Here is a 25,725-nt window from a genome sequence, read left to right as displayed (position 1 = left end):
GTTTGTGTATGCCTGCATGCACCTGTGTTTATATTGTTTGTGTGTGTGTGTGTGTGTGTGTGTGTGTGTGTGTGTGTGTCAGATTGCTTCAACTACAGAGGGCGGTACTCAGTCCAGAGGCAGACATGCCAGATGAGCTGCTGTACGGTCGAGCTGGTTACCTCTACGCTCTGCTCTATGTCAACAAGGAGATCGGACCCAACACAGTGGACGATGGCACCATCACTAAGGTGACACACTTTAATGTCACATTACACCAACAACAGTGCAGGAATGCACTACTTCCTGGTTGGATTTTGAGTGTTGAGAAAAACAGATCGATTTCAATGTATTGATGTCAATGGGAGATCCATCGGACGCCACTATGTAATATAATTCCCCCCCCCCCCTGACATTGTGGTTTACCGTCACGATTTAATCTTGTTTGTCAGGCTGCTTGTTTGTGACAGCGAGTAAGCAATACTCGGGTGCATTTCTCATGTGCGACGAGCATCACCCACTCATGCAGACCAGAACTACATTGATTGCCATTGACAGCCACCGTTATGCATCATGCTGTCTTTGCTTGCTGTTAACTCTTTCACTGCCAGACTTATTTCTGGCTGTGTGCGCCCACTGCCAGCGATTTTCCAATTTTCTTACCTTTTTGAAGTAGTCACAGAATATTTATCTCCAGTATGATCCATCCCTGATGGTTGCTAATCAGAGAGGGTTTCATTGTGCTTCCGAGAAAGGAAAAAAAATGTCATCGCGACCTCTCGTTCGCTTTTATACGCCTTTGAAAATAGCATGTCTCGGCCAAAAATACATAGTAAAAAAAAAAGTACACAGGAGCCGAGATACAGGATTTTTAAGTTCACTAGGAAGTGAATGGAGCAGTACATCTTCGGATGGCGTTATCTCTGGTTCTGTGTGAAAAAAAAATTAAAAAAAATAAATATATATATATATATATATATTAAAAAAAAAATCTTCAAAAAGTCATCATAAGTCGTTCTTGGCAGCCAGGGCGTTATGACGATGTCTCGTCATAAGTCGTTCCTGCCAGTGAGAGAGTTAATAATGCTTATTTTCAAAATGTTTTGCTACTTTGGCGAATTTCGCCTGACAGTGTGTCGCGGGTTCGACTCCCGTTCCGACGACCTTTGCTGCGTGTCACCTGTCAGCCTACTTTCCCAAAATAAAGGCATAAAATGGCCCAAAAAAAAACGTTAAACGGCATAAAATACGGCTTAAGTGGTTAAGGTACTCTTAATATATAGACAAATCTCTCCGAGCGCTGCCTGTAGCTGCGGTGTCGCGGTGCGGAGCGCCAGCCGCTTGACACCGCGGTTATGATTGCCGCTCTGTGGATTCGTCTATGGAAATAGATGTTAGCAGCAGTAACATGCATCGGTGAGAGCCCCCATCCCCTTCTGAGAACTAGCCGTGGTTTCAACCCCGTACAAGCCGCGGGGCTTCACCTCGTTTCTCTCCCCTTGCTCCAGCCAAGTGAGAAGGAAGCCGCAACCTCGTTGCGTGGCGTGCCCCGCCCCAGGGCCGTATGGGCCAAGAATAGCAAGTATCTGAGTCAGAGAGGCAGGGAGACCCGAGGAAAAACACATGGAGAGAGACCGAGCTCGTGTGCAGGTCCTGCTAACACTACACGGCAGCCTGGCTTCCAGGGGGTCCCCAGCTGAATGATTGATTGTTGGCAATCAATCATAAGGGTCCATTGGTCCTTTTGGGGTTTTCATTGTAGACTGCAGTCCCAGAGATAAAAAATCATATCAAACGAGGCAAAAGATTGCGAATCACTGCTCTAGATCACACTCTTTTTATCCCCCCCCCCCGTACGCACGCACACACAATTCCTACAGGCCTGAGATCTATGGAGAGGAAAGAGATCATGGTGATTATCATCTCTGTAGAACAATAGGATTATGGTTTTACTGTAGATATGAGGCAGCTTAACGTAACAGGACAAGATGATGATCACTCTATTGGAGAAAGCCTTCAGCTATGGCTTTAAAGCTACTATCTGGGATTTATTTTAATTATTCATTTATTAAACCACTCTGTCTGTATGGTAGAGTATGTTAACGCAATATAACTAGTAAACCTGCAGTGGTTGGAAGTGGTCTACTCTTCCATTTTGACCCTGGTGTCGGGAAGGGCACAGACAGGTTGACATTTATTGATGTCAATTAAGTTAATTGAAGCAGACGGCCCACTGGATTGGACACTAGATGCGCCGCCGCCTTTATTGCAGTTCAGACATGGTTGCAATTACCTCTCTTTGTTGGGAGAGATGTAAAACAGATTGTAACCGTATACATCCAGAGATGGCAATGTTTAGGATTACCATTTCTGGATGGGCGATGGCATCGTGCGGGTGGAAACCTCATATACATACAGTATGTATGTCCAAAACTGTTACTTTTCAAAATGCAAGGTCAAAATGTGTAGCTTGTAGATCTGCTACTTTGATACTTTTAGTTGTAGGGCATTAATTTTTGAAAAAACACAAAGTTAAAATATGGACATAAGAGGTTTCTGCCCGACATCAAAAACAGATGTGATGCATTGTGAGCTTGTAGATCTGCTATCAGACATATGCACTGGATGTGATTAACCTGGAGGAGGAGCCGGGCACAGGCTGGGTGATGTCTTGAGAAGCGGAGTGTGAAACACAATAAACAGAGATGTTGTCCTGGCGCTCCAAAGAGCATTACGTTCTTGAGTTCCTGTTACTATAAAGAGGATATGTGAAGCTCTTTCTTACGTATGTTTGCCTCTTTCTTACGTAATATTTGCCCAATTTGGTTTTTAAAATGTCTTAAAAGTCATTAAATTGTAACTTTAGAAATGTGCAGATACCCTGTATACACCTATACTGTACGTTGGTTTGTTTACTGTTGAATGAGAAAATAATGTTACATTAAGCTAATCATCTGTTTACCCCCCCAAAAAAAACAAGTTTTGGATCCACTAAATTAGGCATCACTTCACACTTTGTCACGCACGCTCCATCTTTGAGTCGACTACACCGCACAAAACCACACCACTCTTACTCAGACCCCAGTCCCCCCCACCCCTCTCCTGTGCCTTGTTTTGTCCTTTAACAACAATTTTGGCTTTTTCACCATCTATTAATAAAAAAAGCTCAGATGTGTATTTGCTTCAGTTCTACATTCAAATGAGCACATCTTCAAATATGTTCCGATTTCAATGAATGATACATCATATGAAAGCTTATATTCTGTACTTTAATAATCTGTCAAAAATGAAAACTTGCGGCATAAAGCATTGTACCCAGTCACAATTGTCCAGAGACAGCCGGTTATAGAGGCAGCTTCATCATCGAGCTGTACCCACACATGAAACCCGATTATGAGAGTGACCGTGTTGCCAAAGACACCCCCACGCAACTTACCCTCGCTTCAATACTAACGAAGCCAAAGATATTTTGTGTGCGTGTACGCGCAGGGCTGGGTGTCATGATTCTATAATAGATAACATGATTATTGCATACATTTTTTTTGCATTTTAATTTTCTGCTCAATTAAAATGCACGCACACACTCTCACTCCTGCACACATTTCTGCAGAAACTGCAGGACCTGCTGTCCTTATTGGTGAGGTGCCACACACACCACATAGGTGGTGTGAAGGTGTCAGCAGCAGGTTGACAAACAGCCGGTATTGTGGTCAGACATATTGGATGTGGATATTATGGTGACAAATGGAGGAATCAAGTTGTCAGGAGCGTGGCTTTGAGCACATCCGTCTTTCTACAACAACCATTCATCATGCCATCATCTGTACGCCGCCCCATAACACCACACACCACAAAGATTACAGCGGTAAATCCATTTTATGAGTTGATGAATGGCATTCTATATTAACCACATGAACTCCAGTGTCCCTATTCTGAGTCATCATAATAGGCAAACATTCAGCGAAAATAAAAAGGGCAATCTGCACAAGCTCTCAACGCGTTGAGACCCAGGTCAACTAAAGTATATAGGGTTTAAGTGGTTAAGAGTGATATATATATATATTGTCATAGGTTGCAGAAGTCATCTCCCTAGATGCAGGTTTGCCGGGGTTATGATCCCATCCCGATTTTAATTTCTCTCTCAAAAGACTCGTGAAGTATTCGTCTGCAGCGTTTGTGATGTTTCTCCCATCTTTTAACTTATTTATTTATTTTTATGGCAAAGTGTGCTGACAGGGTTTTTTTGTTTGTTTTGCAGCAATGTGCGTGTTTGTCTGTATTTGTCTGCGTCTCCTTGCATGCATGGCTGCATGACTTATTCGCCTCTATTCTCCGGACCCGTCAGTTTCATGTTTTGTGCCTTTTCTGCTGTGAATTTGTGCTCTGCTTCAGTGTGGAACCTCGGGGCTGAGGGGGAAGAAAACAAAACCCCCACCTCTCTTTGTTTCCACGTGACGTCTTTTCAAATTTGGTTATGATAGGACTGTTTAGACATCTCTGGCTAGTAATAGTAAGCCCAGCCTCTGAGGACATTTGACGGCTCCGGTTTAGTTTTTACAGCATTTCCACATTTTTCTCAATCATATAAGCGTTGCACGTACAGTATACTGTTAGTACGTGTATGCCTCGCTTTCGTTGTGCTGTGAAGATAAGAGCCATCTTGACTGAACGTGCACCACTGCCGCAGTCTGAATGCTGCAGATTTCTGCTATCAAAAGAATTTCTCCAAAGCTGTGCAACGGTATCTCTTCCCTAGTCTCCCAAACAACCATATAATGTTTTCGATGCCAAAAGGGAGATACTCTTTTGGTTGAGAGCCCTCCAAGTGGAGGTCCCAGCAGCTCAGGTGTGAATCCACTGATTCAGCGCCTTGCACAAGGGCACTGCAGCAGCGAGGGTAAACGGTTCCCTGCCCTCAATTTTCTCTAAGTATGCATACTGTGTTGATACCTTGTCAGCAGCATAAAATGAACTCCAAAGTGGCTTTTACTTCAGGAGTGCTATCCGATGTAGCCTCTAGACCCTGTTGACAAACTAGCTGCTGTCTCTGTCTGGAGTAACTGTATCTGTTGCAACTCCACTGTGTGTGTGTATACTGGTGATGCATTAGGGCTGTAAACAAATTAATTCCCTTTAAATTAGATCGGTATCCCTCTGGGGTGGCTGAGGACTGTGTGTGTGGGGGTGGGGGTGGGGGGGGGGGGGTTGCAGGGAATAGACCCATGTGAGTGAGGGAATGGATGAATGCCCATAAATGTGCCCTGTCACAAGGGAGGAGTTAACTGCTGCAGGATCTCTACCCCTTCTATTTCTCAATCGTTCGCTCTCCCTCCCTTCTTTTGTTTGATTTTTTTTCCTTTCCCTATACTGCGGCATCTCATTGCTTTTCTTTGTCCATGTCCCATTATATCGGTGCCACTCCCCCAACGTGTCTCTTTCTCAGCGTACCTGCCTCTCTCTACCTGCCTCCCTCTCCTCTGTTTCTGCATCGCTGCACCTCTCGTTCTCCTCGTATCTCGGTTCGCCCTCTCCTTTCCTCTCTGTCCGTGGGGGGGTGTGTGTGTGTGTGTGTGTGTGTGTGTGTGTGTGTTCACACAGAGACGAGAGGAGGCACGTCGACAACAGAAATGCGCTGTATCACGCTTTGCGTACTAGCCCGGCCTCCCTCTCTCCACCCCTCGTCCCTCTCTCCACCCCTTCTCCCTCTCTCCTTCCCTCTTCCCTCCCTCTCTTTCCTGTTTCCCACCTCCCTGTCCCTTTCATGCCGCCTTCTCTCCTTCCCTCCTCCCTCTCTCCCTCCCTTCTTCCGCTCCACCCCTCCTCCCTCTCTCCTTCCCTCCTCCCTCTCTCCCTCCCTTCTTCCTCTCCACCCCTCCTCCCTCTCTCCTTCCCTCCTCCCTCTCGCCTCCCTCTCTCCTTCCCTGTTTCCCACCTCCCTGTCCCCTTCACGCCTCCTTCCTCTCTCCTTCCCTACTCCCCTTCACGCCTCCCTCTTCTCTTCTCATCTCCCCCCCTCTCCCTCGCCTCTCTTTAACCCTCTGCCCCTTCAATCGCTCTGCCTGTCCTCCCCGCTGACCCCCCCCCTCTCTCTCTCTCTCTCTCTCTCTCTCCCTCCTGTAGTAGATGCAGTCAGTGTTTCAGTTCAGCGTCATTAGCGCTGTAGCGCTAACAGGCAGTCGTAATCCTAAAGGAAATCCATAAGAGCCTGTGTGTGTGCGCTGTAGGCTGCTGCTGTAATTGCTGCTTTTCTTAACCCATTAAGACCTGGAACTGTGTCATTTTTTAATTTGAGCTAAAAAGCATTATTTTATACTTTGGCTATTCAAAAATAGCAGATATACAAGCTCATAGCGCGGCACCGAGTGCCGCGCTACGAGCTTGTATATCTGCTATTTTTGAAAAATCGTGAAAATGTGTGCAAATCTTTGAATATATATATTTTTTAAGCGAGCATTTTTAACTCAAATCTTTGCTTTTGGGGGTCCCTGGAACAAAATATTTTGATGGGGGTCTGCGGCCAAATACATATACTTTTGGGGGTCCTTGACGTGAAAAAGATTGAGCACCACTGATATAGAAACATAGGTTTTTCAGAAAACTGTTGAGATTTAGGAGACATGTAGAATCGGCTTCCGTTCTGTAGCATCTTCTCTCAGCTTCTCACAAATGTCTTCCTCAACATGGAAGGCAGTGGTGTTTGGACCACTGGCCTTCTGCTTAGCTTCATGGCCATCGGTCGCGATCTGTATCATTTTCTTTCAAGCCTAATTATTAGTATTAATGATTATGTATCATTCATTCATTTATTGATATAAGCTTTTACAACCGGGCTCTGCGTGTGTGTTTATGTCATAAATGACTAACGTTACAGGCTGGCTAAATGAAGTCCCAAGTTCGACATTGGAGCCATGTCGTTCCCATGTGAATCCCAAGATCCGCCTGATTAGATTTTTTTTACGGTATATTATAAATGTAAGTGTACATTTTGTGAAAAATCTGAATGCACCGTAGAATCACAATTAAATTGATCATTAAATTAAATGCATCATACTATAAACGGCTCCATTTGATCCATGACTCTTTACTGTGAGAACAGCTTTTGGTTCTGTCTGCAGACAAATCTATACTCTGTGTAGAACAGCGGTATCGCTTAAAGCATGTGTGTCATTTTAGATTTTTGCGTTGGCTATTAACACATCGACCGCCAGAGGTTAATCTCATAATGTACTCACCAGTGCCAAGGTGTTTTTGTTGTTTTTTTCATGTCGCCATAGATCGTGTTAAAATCCTTAAGATTGAGCCATACACGGTCTGTTTACATCCGCGACATCTCAACGTATCTCCCAGTGAAATCCACGTGTCAAACGGGGCATCCATGTTGTAGTTAGAGCGGATTACGTTAAACGGTGAAATGCGAGGAGAAAAAACTACAGGAAGAGAATTGAGTTTCAGTTTCGTCTGTAGAACGAGGGCGGACGTGATCGTCAAAACCGGATCCCAAATAATTATATTTCCGGTCATCAAACCGGAAACGGAAGTGGATCAAAAAAAATCCGAAAGTGAACCCGGAAGTTTTTAGCGCGAAAAGACCGTGGACCGTAGGGCTACGGTCTCGGCGCTTAACAGTTGGATTTAACGGACCGTAGGACTACGTTCTTGGCGGTTAATGTGTTAACACATTCACTGCCATTGACGGAGAGCGCCGTCATTTAAAATCCACCCGTTCACTGCCATTGACGGAGATCTCCGTCATTTCAACAATTAAAAAATATTTTTTTTTTTTTCACACAGAACCAGGAGATAACGCGATCCAAAGATTTACTGCTCCATTCACTTCCTGGTTAAAGTATTTGGGAAATATTCTGTATCTCTACTCCTGTGTTTTACTATGTATTTTTGGCGAAACATGCTATTTTCAACTGGGTATAACAAGCGAACGGGAGGTTGCGATGAAATTATTTTTTATTTTACGGAAGCACAGTGAAACCCTCTGTGATTATTAACCATCAGGGGATCGATCATACTGGAGATACATATTCTGTGGTTCTTGAAAGATTAGTCAGAATGCTTTAAAATGCTGGCAGAAGCTACAGCCTGTTTTTAGAAAACCCCTGAATGTGTTAAAAAATAGCAGATTTACAAGCTCACACAGCACGTCGCTGCGAGCTTGTATATCTGCTGTCTTGTTTGAAAAATCTTGAAAGTGTGAGAACTACTGATCTAGAAGGCATTTGTAGAATCGGTCTCAGGTCTTTAATGGGTTAAATGAAGTGATCTTCACCGTCTTACGATGGAATTATAATTAACTCATTAACTGCCATGGACGAATTAATTCGTCAAATTCTGCTAAATCGCTTGTTTTCGCTGGCAGTAGCGTAACACTATTACACTATTACTCTGGCAGTTAAAGAGTTAACACCATTGGTTCCTTTGTGTTGTCTGTAGGTGGTCACTGCCATTCTGGAGTCTGGTAAGAACCTGTCGGCGGAGCAGAAGAAGACGGAGCGATGCCCGCTGCTCTACGAGTGGCACAAGAAACAGTACGTTGGCGCAGCCCACGGCCTGGCTGGCATCTACTGCATGATCATGCAGGTAAGCTGGTCTATCAGACAGTGGGTAGGATGGACAGACGGTAGGGCTCTCACAATTATGACATTTTACTTGTCGATCAATTGTCGCTCAAATAATTTTGCGATCTACGATTTTACATTGTGTTTCTGTCGTTGGAACATTGGAACATTATGAATGTAAATTCTGTTTCGTCGTGTAAAGTCGTTTAGCCATGCATGCAAGGAGAGGCGGACAAATACAGAACATTTCTGTTTGGCTTCTGGGCTTCGTAAACTAAAGTTGCACAGGGAAGTTGTGACAAATAACTTGCCTATTTAATAACTTTATATTTAACTCATTGAGTGCCATTCACGTGTTTTTACCGCTATGGCGCAACGTGCCAATGACGTGTTTGAAAATATATATATATATTTTTAAAATCGACTGTTTCCACCATTTTTGAAAATGTTTGAAAATATATGAACATTTTGATGATGATATGACGATTATGCAAAATAGTATTGCGATTATCTCAAATAATTGCAATTAGGCGATAATGTAATTGTTGTGAATTTGGCCTACCATGCACTTTTAAGGCTACTTTCATCTTGAGTGCTCACATCCCCTCAGTATGGACTAGTAAGCTGTATTTAAAGAGTCCTACAGTAGCCTCTCAGTGATTATTGGCAGCAGCAGCAGTCAGCTCTGCCAATCAGTCACCAAGGAGAAAGATTAGGTCTAATCTGGCTCCCTGAATAATACATGATATTTAAAATATTCAATGAGTAAACGGCAACGTTGACATGGTGCAACTCTCAGCAATATCGCACAGCGTTCAATAGCTGAGTTGGTTGGCTTATCACTTGCGCACACACACACACACACACACACACACACACACACACACACACACACACACACACACACACACACACACACACACACACACACACACACACACACACACACACACCCCCACACACACAGTGCTCAACGTGACCAGATTATGCAGCCATCAGCTAGCCTGGGACCAGACGAATCTGCCAGTGCAAAAAAAATAATTGCCCTCTGCGATTTGGGTCTGGCCCCGCTCCGTTGTGTATCCATTTCCTGCTCCCGAAGTCTGGGGTGACCAATCAGGGCCCGGTATCCAAATATGGGCGGGTTTATCACCTTTTTTGGAACAGTGACGTACAACGCAAGAGACTGTAGTTGGTTGCATGTCTAACCAATTGCGTCCAGAGCCATTCTTTTGAACCCGCCCCTTGGAAAAATAACCTCCCCATAGAAGCACCAGACTCATATCCACGCAAGGATATAGTCTGGCCATGCGAGGCTAGCCATCAGCTGGGTGAAGCTGAAACTGAATTTTCCACACAGGATTAAAACGGTGTACATTACTGCATTAAAATTGCATCTCTGGACCGAGTAGAGGGGTTCATACCCTACCGGATAACCTAAAGCCTGGTGCATCAACTTCACTTGCTGGGTCTGTCATTGGAGGCGTACGTACGTCGGCATTACCTTGCTTTGGTTGAAAAAGCAGTGTGTCCTATATTAGAAGAGCCAAGTACTTCTACACAGCTAATTAATGTTGGGTAACAAGACCGTCTGGGAATCGCAAGGTGACGGGGTTCACTTGCCCTAGTCTAGTTTTGTCAAAGTGTCCCTGAGTGTGAAACTTAACCCCCAACTGTTCCCCGGACCCTGTACTAATAGCAGTAGTTCTCAAACCTTTTTGACGCTGGCTACAGCTGCACTGTATAATTTCACAAATCGGAACATACTTGACGGCACAATGCGAGCTCATTCGTCGTATCTCTGATATTATAACAGTTTCTTTGGCCCACAAGGCTAAGCAATTTTGTTTTTGCCTCTACCCCTGAGCTTTCTTTTCTGCAAGTTTGTCCACGTCCCAAAGGGAGCCAGACTGTTCCAATCACAGTGTGAGCTCAGTAGCATCTGTACTCCGATAACGCAGCATGGTGTGAGTGCAGTGTAGAGTAACTGAAGCCCTAGTCGCCAGCCATTTCCCTCAGTAGTGTCTCAGGAAAAAATAAAGACTGTCGCTCTTGTCTCTTTGACTCGTCTCCCTTTCTTACACTCCTCTCAGCTTCGCTGATGACGCAGATTTGCTTCAAAAAAGAAAAAACCCATCAAAGCATCACAGATCTCATGCATAGACAATGAACTTCAGTACAATGTCCGCTTTGCTGAGCTATATCAAACGTCTGCTCTTTAAAATAAACCTTAAGAAGATGACGAAAATGCTGTAATTAGAACACGATCAAAGTCTTTGAAAAAGATTGTGAAGCGTGGGCTTGGATCAAAGTACCAGAAGGGAGTGCAGCATGTTCTGCTGTGACAGCTAACTTCACATACAGTAAGCGGTCACCAACTGTGCCGTTAATACCCGTAAAGCACTTCTTGTTGTAAGTCGCACGACCAGCTGTTATTGCTGCTGAGCTGATTGCTCTTGATTTCTCTCGCTTTTCACAATGTAACATCGTCTCTGTCGGGTGGAAACCTCATATGTCCAAAACTGTTACTTTTTCATGATTCAAATTTAAAAAAATCTAAAGTAGCAGATTTACAAGCTCGAAACACTTAGTATGATCAAGTAGGGAATTAATTTACGAAAAAACACAAAAAGTTAAAATGTGGAGATAAGAGGTTTCTGCCCGACAGCAACGATATCATATAACGTGTACAGTAGAAGAAAAAAAAATCCATCACCAGTGACTTATTTACAATGTTATAAAAGCCACAATAATGGAGAAAAACCTTTTCTGATCAGTGTTTGGTGCCGTTGCATCAGCGTACCCATAATCTCGGTAACAAATGCCCTCTCAGATTGTTATCTCTGCGTACAGCGGATCCAACACAGATTCTTAGTGTTGTATCAGATTTTGCCCCCGTGTTCCGAGACACTGAAGAAAAGATGTTTGTGTGGGCATTTCACGGTCGTAGATGTCGGTACAAGGCGGGTATCTCCCACCTCTGGAACGGAAATGGTCACGATTTATTTCTTATTACTTTTGCTTTGTGACCCCTTCAATTCCATAGCTTGGAGGTAGACCAGTTCTTTTGCTTAAGAGTGAATGGAAAGCGTTAGACTTTCAGTCTGTGGAGACTAGCCAAGTCCAGAACCATGTATCCTGATGACTACAGTCTGTTGTGTCTCTCTCTCTCTTTCTCTCTCTCTCGACAGATAGTATACTGTATAGAATAATTTCAGCAGCCTCGTGATTTCAGTGACATTTCGAGATTTGTGAGGGCCATGGTCTGTGTGTGTTTGTGTGTGTGTGTGTAACCATGATGTCCACACAGGGTTAGAATGACACGGAACATCTTTGCTCCTCTTAACACCAGGCATATGGCCAAGGGTTACTTGGGGTTAGAATAATGCTTCATATATCGTTGCTGTCGGGCAGAAACCTCTTATCTCCATATTCTAACTTTTTGCGTTTTTTCGTAAATTAACGCCCTTCTTGACCACACTACAGCGTCACTCAAAAGTAGCAGATCCGCAAGCTCGAAACACGGCTCGAAGCGGTGCGTTTCGAGCTTGTAGATCTGCTGCTTTTGCTGTTTTCGAATTTGAATCCTGAAAACGGTTTTGGACATATTAGGTTTCCACCCAACCGAGACGATTACGCTCCATCGTATGATGGTGTCTCGCGTCGGAAAAAATAGCAGATCTGCTTGCTCACAACGCGTCATGGACACAACACATTGTGAGCTTGTAGATTGGCTATGTTTCGATGTGTGTGACACTGACACCATCATTATGACAAATGGAATAAATCAGGCTTACGGTCAAAGGTTTCAGATTATTCTCATAATGATGAGAGTTATGAGCTGAGGATTAGTTCTGTCAAGTTGTGTCTTTGTGAACATAAGCTCTAAAGCAGCTTATTATTCATGTCAGCCTAAACTCTTTGCTCTCATATTTCAGAATAAGACGGCAAAATGACTAAATCTCTCTTCTTCACTTTTTGTCCCCCATTCATTTTTTTTCTATCAATCTCCCTCTCTCTCTCTCACTCCCTCTCTCCCTCTGTCTGTCTGTCTGTCTGTCTCTCGCTCCACACCACACACATGCACACTCACACACATGCACACGCACACAGCCAGGGTCAAAGGTGAATCCGGACGTGCTGTCGGAGGCGGTGCGGCCCAGCATCGACTACGTGCGCCACAAGAAGTTTCGCTCGGGCAACTACCCCTCGTCGCTGAGCAACGAGAGCGACCGGCTGGTGCACTGGTGCCACGGAGCGCCCGGTGTGGTGCACATGCTCATCATGGCATACAAGGTAAACGGACAGGCCTGTCAATTATTACATAATCGCCTGATCACAATTATTTGAGATAATCGCAATAATCTTCTCATAATCGTCGTCATTTTCATGTTTACAAACATATTCAAACATTTTAAAAAATAGTGGAAAAGGCAGATCTACAAGCTCAAAATGAGTTTTGAGCTCGTAGATCGAGTTTGTAGATCGGCTATTTCCACTATAATGTTATTAAATTGTATACGTTATTTTTCACATCTTCCCTTTGCACCTTTTGTTTACGAAGCCTAAAGGTGGTTACACACCGGCAAATATGCGAATATACGCAAAATTCGGACTCGTTCCGAATAATTAAAAGGCGCTTTTTTCGCTCCGCGAAACTGGTGTGGAAGCTTGCATTGACTTTATAAGGTTTAAAAAAAAAAACGTAATATTCGCATGAAAAAAATCGCCCCGGTGTGTAAGGACCTTTAGAGCCAAACAGAAAATGGAATTTATATTCATAATGTTCAAATGTTCAACGACAAACGGAATTAAATCGTTAATCACAATTATTTGATTTATCACAATTATTTGAGCGACAATTAATCGTCAAGTAAAATGTAATAATCGTGACAACCCTAGTAACGGACTGATTACCTTTGTGTGTGGGTGGGGCAGTCACAATCATGACCTTTTACTTCATGATTAATTGTCATAATTGCAATCAAGCGATTATGTAATAAGTGTGTGAGTGTGTGTGTATTTTGATTGATTGAATACTTTATTAAGTTTGCAAAAAGGTACAGTTATACAATCATGCTAAAAAGATAACACAAAAAGACCTGGGGGCTTTGTTCCATTGTGGTCCTGTGTATTCAATTCATCAAGACATACTGTATAAAGACATACAATACTATTAATGGCAGTTTTGGTGGTTTTGAAGGAGGGTAGGGAGTCGCACTTTTTGATGGCTGGTGGTAGGGCATTCCACATTTTGATGGCATAACTGTGTGTGTGTGTGTGTGTGTGTGTGTGTGACAGACAAAGAGTTTCAGTATTGCACAATTCATGAGCTTGTAGGTCGGCTCTTCTCGATGCGAGACACTGTCACACGACGAAGTATGCAACAGGCTTTTGGCTTCTCTGTTGGATCCTTTGTCTTAAAATGCATGTGCTTTGTTGTTGATGGTTTGAAGTGTGACAACTTGGGTGCACAGCCACTTATTCTCAGTGCAGATGAAAACACACACTTTTAGAAAACGTGGATGCAATTGTGAACAATAGCCAGATAATGTATCCATTTGGCCAATCATATGGTTCACTGCAGCAGAAAAGTTGCCCACAATAGGGACACCAGGGTTAATGTGTTCACATATGGGACACCCAGGTCCTCTCAACCACTGTCTTGAGGGCTCGCCGTCTACTCTAGATGCTGGCAAAATGCCACCTGTCTAGTCAGTCAGTCGCCTCATCAAACATATCGTTTTATATTTTAGGTTGTTTTGTTTTTTGCATTGTCTGGGATGACTATGCAACTGAGCTGATCTACTATGAGACGATAGTATATTTTCCCTTGCCACACCACTCTCCATCACAAACACATGAACAACAGCATCACCTAGTGGCGAGCATCTGCACTGCCAGCAGCCAGCACACAATGCCCCATACAGTTAACCTGGCATGGCCAGACTAATACCACAGTGTAGATATTAGTCTGGAACTTCGGTGTGGAAGATTCATTTCCAAGAGGGCGGTTACAAATGGATTCAAACGTCGCAACAAAATAAATTCCCACATAGAATATAGCAGGCTCTGATTGGTCACCCACGACTCTGGGGTGAGCTAAATGTAATTCAAACCGAGGAGTGCCAGACAAATCTGCCCAGGGCATTTTCTTTTTTTGCTGTGGCAGATTTGTCTGGTTTCCAGGCTAAAATACAGCATTTTGGTATGATCTAAAGTAAACTGTACACACACAGTGCACTGCTGCGTTCCCATTCACAACTTTACTGCTAGAGCCTAAATTGTACTTCGTAGTACGCCGGTGTCTCATGCCAAAAAAACAAGACTGGGTCCAATAACAGCGTGGCTTCATGTGCGCATGGTTTCAGCCCCATTCCACCGCCATTTTGTCGCTGTCGGGCGAAAACCTTGTATCTCCATATTTAAACTTTTTATGTTTCTCTGTCACTTAATGCCCTACTTTCTCGTACAAGAGTGTGAAGCTATGTAGCCATTGTCTGCTATTTTCACTATTTCTGAACGTTTTCGTTCCATTCATTCATCCTATATTTATCTTCTTGGAAATACATTGGGGGCAGGACCCTCATTTTCAATGATGCCGAGATTACAAAAAGCATAATCATGAAAAAACAGACTCATAGTATTGAAATAAGAACAGGATGAACTGGTAAAGCAAGCAAGGAACAGAATATAGAAAACGGTAATACAAAAATAACCAATAAGACACCATAATTAACCTATTTAGACCTGAGGCCGATTCTAAAAACGCCTTCTAAAAGTTTTCTGAAAAACTATTAAAAAAAAGTTTTGTTTGTAACAGGCCTAAATGGGTTAAAGCCTCACTATGGAACCTTTTTATTATGAATAAAATGTTTTAAAATGACATATAATTTTGTCCAATCTGTATTGCAGAGTATGTTAATACAATATTTTGATCATGTCAAAGGTCATGTCTCACCTAGACACAGGATGTGATGCAAATTCTGACCTCATGGTCAAGATTCAATTCATCCCCTGAGCAAGCAGTCAGGCTCTATTAGCTCAATGGTAAAAAGTTCAGCACTTGCGCAGGAAACCGGGTACAAATCCGGGGTAGAAGAGGAAAGTTACATAGTGCTGCGTTAAAACAATTACAATAAAAAAAACTACAAGATTAGCGAGCTGCAGATTTTAAACCTTATAAAGTCAATGCAAGCGTCCACATCAGTTTCGCGAAGCGAAAAAGCGTCTTTTAATTATTCGGAACGAGTCCGAATTTTGCGTATATTCACATATTCGCCGGTGTGTAAGGACCTTAACGGTTTTGGCTTCCACCCGACAGCGACGATGCTTCCTCTTGTACGGCCTGGCTCTGAAAAAGGTTGGGCCGATGACGGCATCTGTGCCCACATTTTGGAAAATGGACTTCCATTAATTCAAAAAGACACACACACACACACACACACACACACACACACACACACACACACACACACACACACACACACACACACACACACACACACACACACACACACACACACACACACACACACACACACTGTAATGAAATAACTGTGGGGAGTGCAGTGGAAAAATGTGCATGTGACAAATTTAGGACGTCAATATGCACACTGCCACGTTCCCCCTGCTGACGAAACACAAGGTGTCTTTCATTAGTCAGAGGCTGGCATATATGCACACACACACACACACACACACACACACACACACACACACACACACACACACACACACAGAAATGCATTGTAATCTCTCTTACCCATGGCCCATTAGCCAGCCACTGGGCACAGCTGATGTGTTGCTATTTTGGCCCTGTCATCCTTCTCGCTAAGGAGGAGAGGCACTTTCGAGAGGAGGACCCACTTCCACAATACATCGGGGGCGAAAGGCCGTTACTAATCTGTAACCGACATAAGAACAAGACAAAACAACCAAATAAACAATAGGCTAGCACTAGGGTATTGCATTTCTTTTAAAGTCCAGGTTCTCCCCAACTACAGCAGCTTTGTGGCCAAAGACTTAAGTTGCATTCTGCAGATCCATATGAATGCTGATGATCGCACACGCAGAGCCAACAGCTGCTATGTGATTCAGTGTTATGACTGGGAGCAGGAGGTTCAGGAGATTTGACAGATGTTGTCTCAGTGTGTGTCTCGGTGGGAGGCTGACCCAACCCCATATCCCTGTTCTGGACTCCCTGGACGGATCTGACCTCTTTGGTCAAACAGGGCCCAGAGGTTATTTGAGTTGTGCAGGGCAGGCTGCTGATTACTGGTGTCTTCTACCGGCCCACCTCTGCCATGGTTCAACTCATTCAATGCTTGATCTGAACTGGAGTCAGACGTGGTTTGTGTGATATTCCATGATGCAGCTACCTGTACAAAAGCAATTTCTGCTGTCATCTACCTCAAGGTCACTGATTCTGGAGGACAGTGATAAGGGGAGTTAATCTTTCAGACGGCTAAACTTGCCTGGAAAATACATTTGTTTTCGTGACTGTAGAAACTATGAGGTCAGGATAATGCTTGCAAAATTAATCATGGTAATTGTTGGAATGGCCAAAATGTATAGACAGGCTAACTGCGTTGCATTGTAAATATTGATGTTTTTATAGACTTATGATAGTCATCAACACATTTCAGTGCTAGATTTCAAATCCTGCTTACACAGCAGTGCAACAGACATTCCAGAGAAACTTCTCACCCACATTCTCATTCATACAGTCTCTCTTCTCTCTCTCTCTCATTCCTCTGATACAATAACGCCTTCACACACCTGCTCATAGTGCCCAGGGGATGTGACTTTCCATCTAAAACAGAGCAGTGGGTGCTGACGTCCCTTTTAGCGGCTCTCAGAATGCGATGGCATGTTAGTGTATAGCGGCTGGCAGCTACGTGCTGCTATCGCCTTCTGTATGATTTGAGTTTAAAATGTTCACTTTAAAATATACATATATATTCAAAGGTTTGCACAGATTTTCATGATAAAGATTTTGTGGCTGCAAAAGACACAATTGTAACCTTCAGTCAGCTAGTTGCTTTTTTAGTTTTTTTTTGTTCTGTCTCTTTCTCGCATGCATGCGCGCACACACACACACACACACACACACGCTGTAACCATACATCATCATGACTGTTAAAGGGTACATGATTGTTAAAGGCTTGGAAACCACTGTTCTAACCCATTGACTGCAAATCACATATAGACTCTACCTTACATTGCTGCCAACCATGTTCCCCTCTACAATCTCTTGGCCCTACAATAGACAATCTACAGTGAGCTTGTAGATCCGCTATCTTCGGCAAATGTTCGACTATTATGACATGCTCAGAAAAGGGACGCTAGGTTTCGTGTAGTTAAAAATAAATGAAATAAAGACGACACTTTGGTATGTGTGATTGTGGGCTTGTGAGTGAGTGTGATTAATAGAAAATCTTCCTGTGTGTTCCCAGGCGTTTAAAGAGGAGAAGTACCTGCGGGACGCGGTGGAGTGTGGAGAGGTGATCTGGCACAGAGGCCTGCTGAGGAAAGGTTACGGGATCTGCCACGGCACCGCCGGCAACGGATACGCCTTCCTGTCCCTCTACCAGCTCACACAGGAGAAGAAATACCTGTACCGTGCCTGCAAGGTGTTTGTTTAACCACTTAAACCCCCATATGGTTGAGCGGAGTCCCTCAGGGTTCTATACTAGTGCCTTTTCTGTTATTGTGGGGAAAGCATTCGCAAGAAAGTAGCCGGTCGACAAACGTTGCGTTGCGAGTTTGTGATCTTCCCCACGATACGGAAAATTATAATAATTACAAGCTCAGCTTAGAGACTTCACCCATTTTCAACATATCTTCATATAAATGGTCCTCACTAATGCTCATGATAAAACGGCGCCATTTATTTCTCCTCCGTCTCTGTCTCATAGGAGGGCTGTGGACATTTCAGAAACCCGCCCTACCAGTGACATCGTCATTAGGCTGTTTGGTTTTTTTTTCGAACAAGATTTCACATTCTTTATTTCGATTTGTATTAACGCGAGAACCATTATAGCACGCTAACTTTCCAGGAATAGAAAGCCTGCAGTTTCTATTAGCTTGGAGTCCCCATCGATGATGTCACTGGTAGGGTTGGGTTTCTGAACTGTCCACAGCCCTCCTCTGAGACAGAGTAGAAAATAATTGTAATTTATTTTTAATGAGCATTAGTGAGGACCAATTATATGAAGATAGGTTAAAAATGAGGGAAGTTGTCCTTTAAAGGAGTAGTTCACCCAAGAAAATACATATTTTCCTACTGGCCAGCCACGCACTTATTTTCTATCAATTACGCACCCCATGAAGCCTTGAATTCATGGAGATTATTATTTTTTTGTCGCATTCCTAAGCCAATAATTTGATGACCGGCGAAGTCTCTGGTAGGCAACTTGATTAACCTGCATTTGAGTCTCCGCCGCTTAGGAATGCGACAAAAACAAAAGAATCTCCATGAATTCAAGGTTTCATGGGGTGTGTAATTGATATAATATAAGTCATTCTTTGGGTGAACTACTCCTTCAAGGTTCATGTGCTTGAAGTCAATATGCCTGACCGAAAACACAAATGCCTACAAAGTGTGTAAAAATGGAAACATGCTGTACACGTACGTACACATCTTTTTATTCCGTCTGATAAAAAGCCATTGATGTTTTGTCCCCTCCTGCCTCCTGTAGTTTGCCGAGTGGTGTTTAGACTACGGGACCCACGGCTGTCGCATCCCTGACAGGCCCTACTCTCTCTTCGAAGGTAATGGATATCTGTTTGTCTGCGTTTTAAGCTACAATACTTACTTTAATGAATAAAACATTTTTAACCAATCTGTATGGTAGAGTATGTTCGTACAATATAGCCAGTAACATCTGCAGTGGTTGGAGGTGGTCTCGTTGCTCTTAAAAATGGAGATCCGAGGAAACGTTATCGGCTGATAATTAGGGTAACACAAGCGTAGTATTCTATGCTTGTTATTCTAATTAGCAGCCTATAATAAGAAAGTAATTAATTTAATAATATAAGCTAACAAAGAATGAGACAATAATTCAGCGTGAATAATAATGGTAAGATAAATTCTGACTATCTGGTGAGAAAAGTGTTATGCATAGATAGTGTTAATGGGTTGTTCGGGGGGGGGGGGGTCTTTGTTAATGGATGTTTTTGTGTCACTGGTGTTTGATCACCCTTTTTGGTACCTTATGTGCAAGCATTCGCCTAACCCAAACCCTGATTAGATTAGCGATGACATATATACAAATATATACAAATAATTGTGTTGACGTGATCGTGCAATGCGATTCATCACGCTCTTCCTCTTTCTTTCTTCCTCTCGCTTTTCCATCGCCGTCTCTCAATCGTGGTGAAAAAAACTAAAAAAAACGGCTTCATCTCCTGTAGCTGTAACTTCAGATTGGAGCTGGCACACACACACACGCACACACCTGCTGTGAATATGAAATGAATGTGTTCAAATATAGACATGAAAGTGCCTCAGCTGTCTTGCTTTACTGCCTGATATCCATGGTAACAAGTTGCACTCTATATACCTGGAGAATGATTGATGGTCACATCCATCTCTCCTCTCTCTCTCTCTCTAGTATATTCATTTTTTTCAGTCTGGCTCTGTCTGTCTGAATTTACAGTATGCAGTATACCAGGGTTCTCAAAGTGGGGGTCCAGGGGGTCCCCTGCAAAATCAGTTTACCGTAACCCTATATGCATTAGCTATTTGAAAATAGCTGATGTGCAATCAATTTACAACCATTTACAATTTAGGCATTTAGCAGACGCTTAATCCAGAGCGATTTACAGTAAGCAAGGACACAAGAAAATACATCATAATACATCAATTATACGTCAAATGCATAGAAATAGTAATCTAATAATAAATGAATACGTAAGTAAACCAAGAAACTATCATCAGCCTGTACATTGAAACTATACACACTATAGGATGCCAGGTCAACAATGACCCGGTATCTGTCTACATAACATGCTATCTAAGTTACATTTTAGCCTTTGCATAATCCTGCAAGGTCATCAAGGCTAGGGCAAGTGCTACAGGCTGCAGGCAAGTGCTATGGGTAATCTATGCAACGTGCGTGACCTTGAGCTTGAAGACATGCTATTTAAAAAATAAAAATAAACTTTAATTTATTTTTACAAATCTTGAATATTATATCATTTTGAATATTTAAACAACACACATCTTGTATGGGGGTCTCTGGCACAAAATGAGATGGGGTTCCGCGGCCAAATTCACATTCATTTGGGGGTCTGTGACAGGTTTGCGAACCAGAACCACTCATATATATACAGTACAGTGGATTCATATCTGTCTAGATTTGTCTTAACTGTACAGTATAATCCTGAGTGTTAAAAACCTTATAAAGTCAATGCAAGCTTCCACATCAATTTCGCGGAGCGAAAAAGCGCTTTTTTATTTATTCGGACCGCATCCGAATTTTGCGTATATTGGCATAATCGCCGGTGTGTAATGACCTTTACACTCACCCCTCCGTCAATACCCACAGTTGAAGTGCCATTGGGCTAAGATACTGAAACCCCCAACTGCTGCAGTGGAGTTGTATGATTTATGTTAGTTATATTGAATTGACGGTTAGTTGATCAGTCCTAAACGGATAGTGATACATTTTCATGTACGTACACTTTTAACCCAAACTTAGGACACCCCCAAAATTATATGTATTTGGCCACGGACCCCCATCTGATTTATTTTGTGCCAGGGACCCCCAGAAGAGAAGATTTGTGTTACTAAAAACTTTTTTTTTTCAAGAAATGCAAAAAATGTATCTATTTTTTGTTTTTAACTACTGTTCTAGCAACATACGTTTTCTGAAAAACGCATATTGCTATAATAGCGCAAATCGAAAATGACACAGATACTTTCCCGGTTTGAACAGGTTAAACATTTGCCCCCCCCATCCCTACTTGCATCTGTTGTGACATCTTTATGTTCCCTTCAGGTATGGCCGGTGCCATCCACTACCTGTCTGAGCTGGCCACGCCCGAATCCTCCCGTTTCCCTGCCTTTGAACTTTGACTCCCACACCCTTCCCAGACCGCGTGGTCTTGATGGGATTGAAGAATCTGACGAGGGAGGGGAGTGCAGTTTGGTGTCTCAACCGAGACGTCCTGAAGATGGAGGTTCTGAGTTCCGTGTCGGTTGGATAAATGAGTTCAAAGATTTGTTTTAAGACAAAACGAACAAACAAAACAGAAAATGTACTTTGTTTGTGGACAAATTGATCTGAACCTGTTTTGGACCCATTGGAAATGGATTGAGATCCGTCTGCATCTGGCAGACAGGCGCCGGCTCTCGTCGGACAGTTCTCTTCAGCGAGGAAAGACCTTTGTTCTGCAGGCGGAGCCCTTGGCTTTTGTGGGAAGAGTCGCACATGATTCAGGGCCACATACGCTCCAAAACCCCTGTCCCCCCTCCACTCCTTTATCCTGGAGCGAGGGACTCCCAGACCCTCAGCCCTCTTCCTCTCACTTCTTAACCCCCCCCAAATCTCCTGTAGCTGGCATGGTCGTGAAAAAGTCCACAGCCTATAATGCCTGTGTGTGTGTGTGTGTGTGTGTGTGTGTGTGTGTGTGTGTGTGTGTGTGTGTGTGTGTGTGTGTGTGTGTGTGTGTGTGTGTGTGTGTGTGTGTGTGTGTGTGTGTGTGTGTGTTAAAGCTGTTTCATGTCATTTCCATTGCTCTGCATGCTCTTGGTGCCTCATGTAATGTGGATGTAGTGATCTCCTTCCCCAGTTTTCTGTCTGTGCCCCCCTCCCCCACCCCATCATATTCCCCTCCTCCACATCGCCTTGCAGGGACTTAACAACATTCTCCTCACTTTGTCACAGTATGTAAGGGAAACTACACCTTTTGTGTAGAGCTTTGTCAGCATTCTCAGCAAACATCATCGGGTTGCGATGGGACACGGTTCAAGCGGTTCAAACTAAGTGTTTGAGCAGGAAAGCCAACTAACTTTCATGACAAAAACCTGCCTGGTGATTCATAACGATAACTAAATAATGCATTTCATGCCGTTTTCCTTCCGTCTTCAGTACATCTTAAGGAGTCCCTTGCCTCTGTTTGAGAGGGTCCTGCCGTTGTACCGTGTGGTATGTGCCGAGCTCCAAGCTCATAAAGATTGCATCTAGCGGTCCAGGCGCATACCACATACGCTGGTAATCCAGCTTGACAGTGTGTCGCGAGTTCGACTCCCGATCCCGACGACCTTTGCTGTGTGTCACCCCTCCATCTCTCTCTCCATTTCCTGTCAGCCTACTTTCCTATCAATAAAGGCAGAAAAGCCCCCCAAAAATATATATATAAAAAAAAGGATTGCATCTAGTAATACCCACTGGTGGAAATGGCCGATCTACCAAGCTTGCGACGTGTCGCAAGATTGTAGATCTGTTATTTTCGTTTTGTTTTGTTGAAAATGTTCGCCTCAATGACAAAATAGGGACACGAGGTGTACACCGCTATGGAGAAAGTAGCATGTTATCCAGACCAACCCCTCTCTATGTTCCTAGATGACGCATACTATTCCCCACTGGAACATACCTAGATATAGAAATAAAGGTAGATGGACAGACAGACGTTTTCATAGCAGCACTACAGTAAGGATGAAACATAGAAACGGGTAAGATTATAGAAGAACTAGTTGGGTAACACACGTTATAATAACATTCCACTTGGCCATGTGCACCTGGGGTGGTCATGTTTGCATAAAGTATGAATCATGTATTTATTTATCAAACCTAAACCCCTGTTCCTCCCCCGTGGCCCTCCCTCCCTCTCTGTCATGGTTGTCATTGCATGAGGATAAACGTCACGTGTAATAATAGCCTTGGAATGTTACCTGCGTTTGTCCGTCCGTATCTCTGTTGTCGGTCGAGTCTGTCCCGTGTATTTCAGGTGTGTGTGTTACCAGTGGAGCCCACTTAGTTTGTTCAGCTGTGTACATCAGGCAAAAGAACGTTCAAAGGTCCAAATGCTCTGTCCTGTGGCAGTGGCCACATGCACACGCACACCATTTTCACGTGATAATCAGTGTTTTGTTCATATTTAAGATTACTGATGCAAGTAAACATCAGTTAACCCAGTGGTTGTCAACCTTTTCTGGATCAGGCCCTGCTTGAAAATCTTGTTAAGTGTTAAATCTTGGTCAGATGGGTGGACCGCGTGCATTTTCAGAACATGCATTTTTCAATGATCAGTCAAACGATTGTGTTGTGGCTTGAACCAATGAAACTAATGTAGTATAGTATACCGTCACAATAAAGTTCATTTTTCAAGGCTTTAAAGAAAAAATGCCATGATTCGTTTTTTTTACATTGTTTTTTTATGTTATATTATCACTAAAAGTGTAGTGTTTTGTTAATTATTTGGGGGCCCAGTTGCAATATTCTCACGGCCCACAGGTTGAGAACCGCTGTGTTAACCTGTTTGACAGCATGAGCTAATGTCATGGTTGCGGACAGAAGTTACGAAGAACGTGAATAATTCAAATAAAAAATGACTGTTGAAGAACATATTTTACATGATTTTCTTGTAATCTTTTTTAAGGCCAAGTAAATGTAGCCCACAGTGACGCCAGCTATTCATGGGTTCATGGTGTGTTTGTGTCAAGTGGGAAACGGCCACTGTAGCCAGATTTTGTGAGAGAAATAAGCAGCCAGGGGCCTTTTACACAAAAGGAGAATTAAATAAGCCTGATCTAATTCAAATCCAGGTTTGACAAAGTCTGGTCCGTACAGCCTGGTTTATTCCGTTCCATGAACGCCAAGCCAGGCTGAAAAGGAGTGACTTTGTCGAGCTAGACCTTGTCAGGCCATGAATAAAGCGTCATGTCTCTCATTTTTTTTACAATGTTTTTGATTTTACCTTTATATTATTTAATAAATTATGCATTTCATCCTCTATATATTGTCCAGCAACCTTTATGATAAAGGCAAAAAAATTAGTAGACCTGTGGGAGCCAGATTGCTCAGATCCTGTGCTAGGATTCGATCCCATGACCTTGTGGTCTGAAGTCAAGAGCTCTTCCAACAGAGCTAACCAAGCACACTGACCTTTGTACATTGACATTACATGAACGTGATGGGTCATTCCACTAAATTAATTAAAGGCATTTGGCTCATGCACTTTACAAGTGGGCTTATTGTCAGCAACAGCCAAGAACACAGGAGTCTATCCCTATTACAGCACTAGACCCCAGGGAGACAGACACATGCTGATTTGCCATTTCCAGGATTTGATTTCCAGGATTTGAGTCTTGAGTCCCAAGACTCAAGACCCAAAAGAGTCTTGAGTCGAACCAATTACTCCCGCGGAGACATCAAATTTCTCTTTTGGGCCTTGAGTCCCAACTCAAGGCCCAAAAGAGAAATTTGATGTCTCCGCGGGAGTAATCGGTTCGACTCAAGACCCAAAAGAGAAATTTGATGTCTCCCCGGAATCATACGAGGAAGTAAAATGTATAATAAGCAAGAAAGGAGACATGGCCGCAATAAATGGATCCAGGGAGAAAGCGTGGCAAAGTATTGCCGACAAATTAAATGCACAAGTCGTAATAAACAAAATATAATATACAATTTATATGCAAGTTCATAAATATATTATTCAGTTAGGCTTAAACATGAGGAGTGTATAGTGAATATTGGCATTATCGCCTACTAATCTACAATGCGATAGCCTATTATATGCGCCATGCATCCAACCAATATGTCTGAGTCTGTGCTCAGGAATGTGTCAAAAACTAAAAAATCTCCATGAATTCAAGGCTTCATGGAGTGTGTAATTGATAGAAAATAAGTATTTTTTGGGTGAACTATTCTTTTAAGTGTATTGTTCAGGGACACTTTGACACATAGCTGAGGCCTGGGATCGAATTTGCAATTTACGGCTTGACAGGCAGGCTCTCTAACCATTCAGCTATGGCCACATCATCAGCAGTGATTCTAAGGCAGTTATACTCTGTAACAGTAAAAGGGTTTCAGGGGAAACCAGCAAAATGAGGAATAATATAATAAAAGACTGTCTTGCTAATAAAGCGTCATGTCTCATTTTCTACAATGTATTTGATATTACCTTTATATTATTTAATACATTTCCATGGTAACTAAAGTAGGAT

At 43.0% G+C, this 25,725-nt stretch overlaps 1 protein-coding gene across 1 annotated transcript in view; it reads left to right on the top strand.

The window, feature by feature from the left end:
* lancl2 (LanC lantibiotic synthetase component C-like 2 (bacterial)) overlaps window positions 1-24,026 on the top strand; it is a 32,771-nt gene extending 8,745 nt beyond the window's left edge. The window contains exons 4-9 of the mRNA XM_080417713.1: window positions 83-230; window positions 8,425-8,571; window positions 12,663-12,845; window positions 18,008-18,184; window positions 19,253-19,325; window positions 21,557-24,026. Coding sequence (XP_080273839.1) covers window positions 83-230; window positions 8,425-8,571; window positions 12,663-12,845; window positions 18,008-18,184; window positions 19,253-19,325; window positions 21,557-21,633 — 805 coding nt within the window. The 3' untranslated portion in view covers window positions 21,634-24,026. The remainder of the gene's footprint in view (window positions 1-82; window positions 231-8,424; window positions 8,572-12,662; window positions 12,846-18,007; window positions 18,185-19,252; window positions 19,326-21,556) is intronic.
* Window positions 24,027-25,725: the final 1,699 nt, after the last annotated feature.

Source organism: Gymnoscopelus braueri, assembly GCF_963280865.1.
Source record: "Gymnoscopelus braueri genome assembly, chromosome: 21".
Lineage (NCBI taxonomy): Eukaryota > Metazoa > Chordata > Actinopteri > Myctophiformes > Myctophidae > Gymnoscopelus > Gymnoscopelus braueri.
Note: the sequence above shows the minus strand (reverse complement) of the source record. Positions and strands in the feature narration are given on the sequence as shown.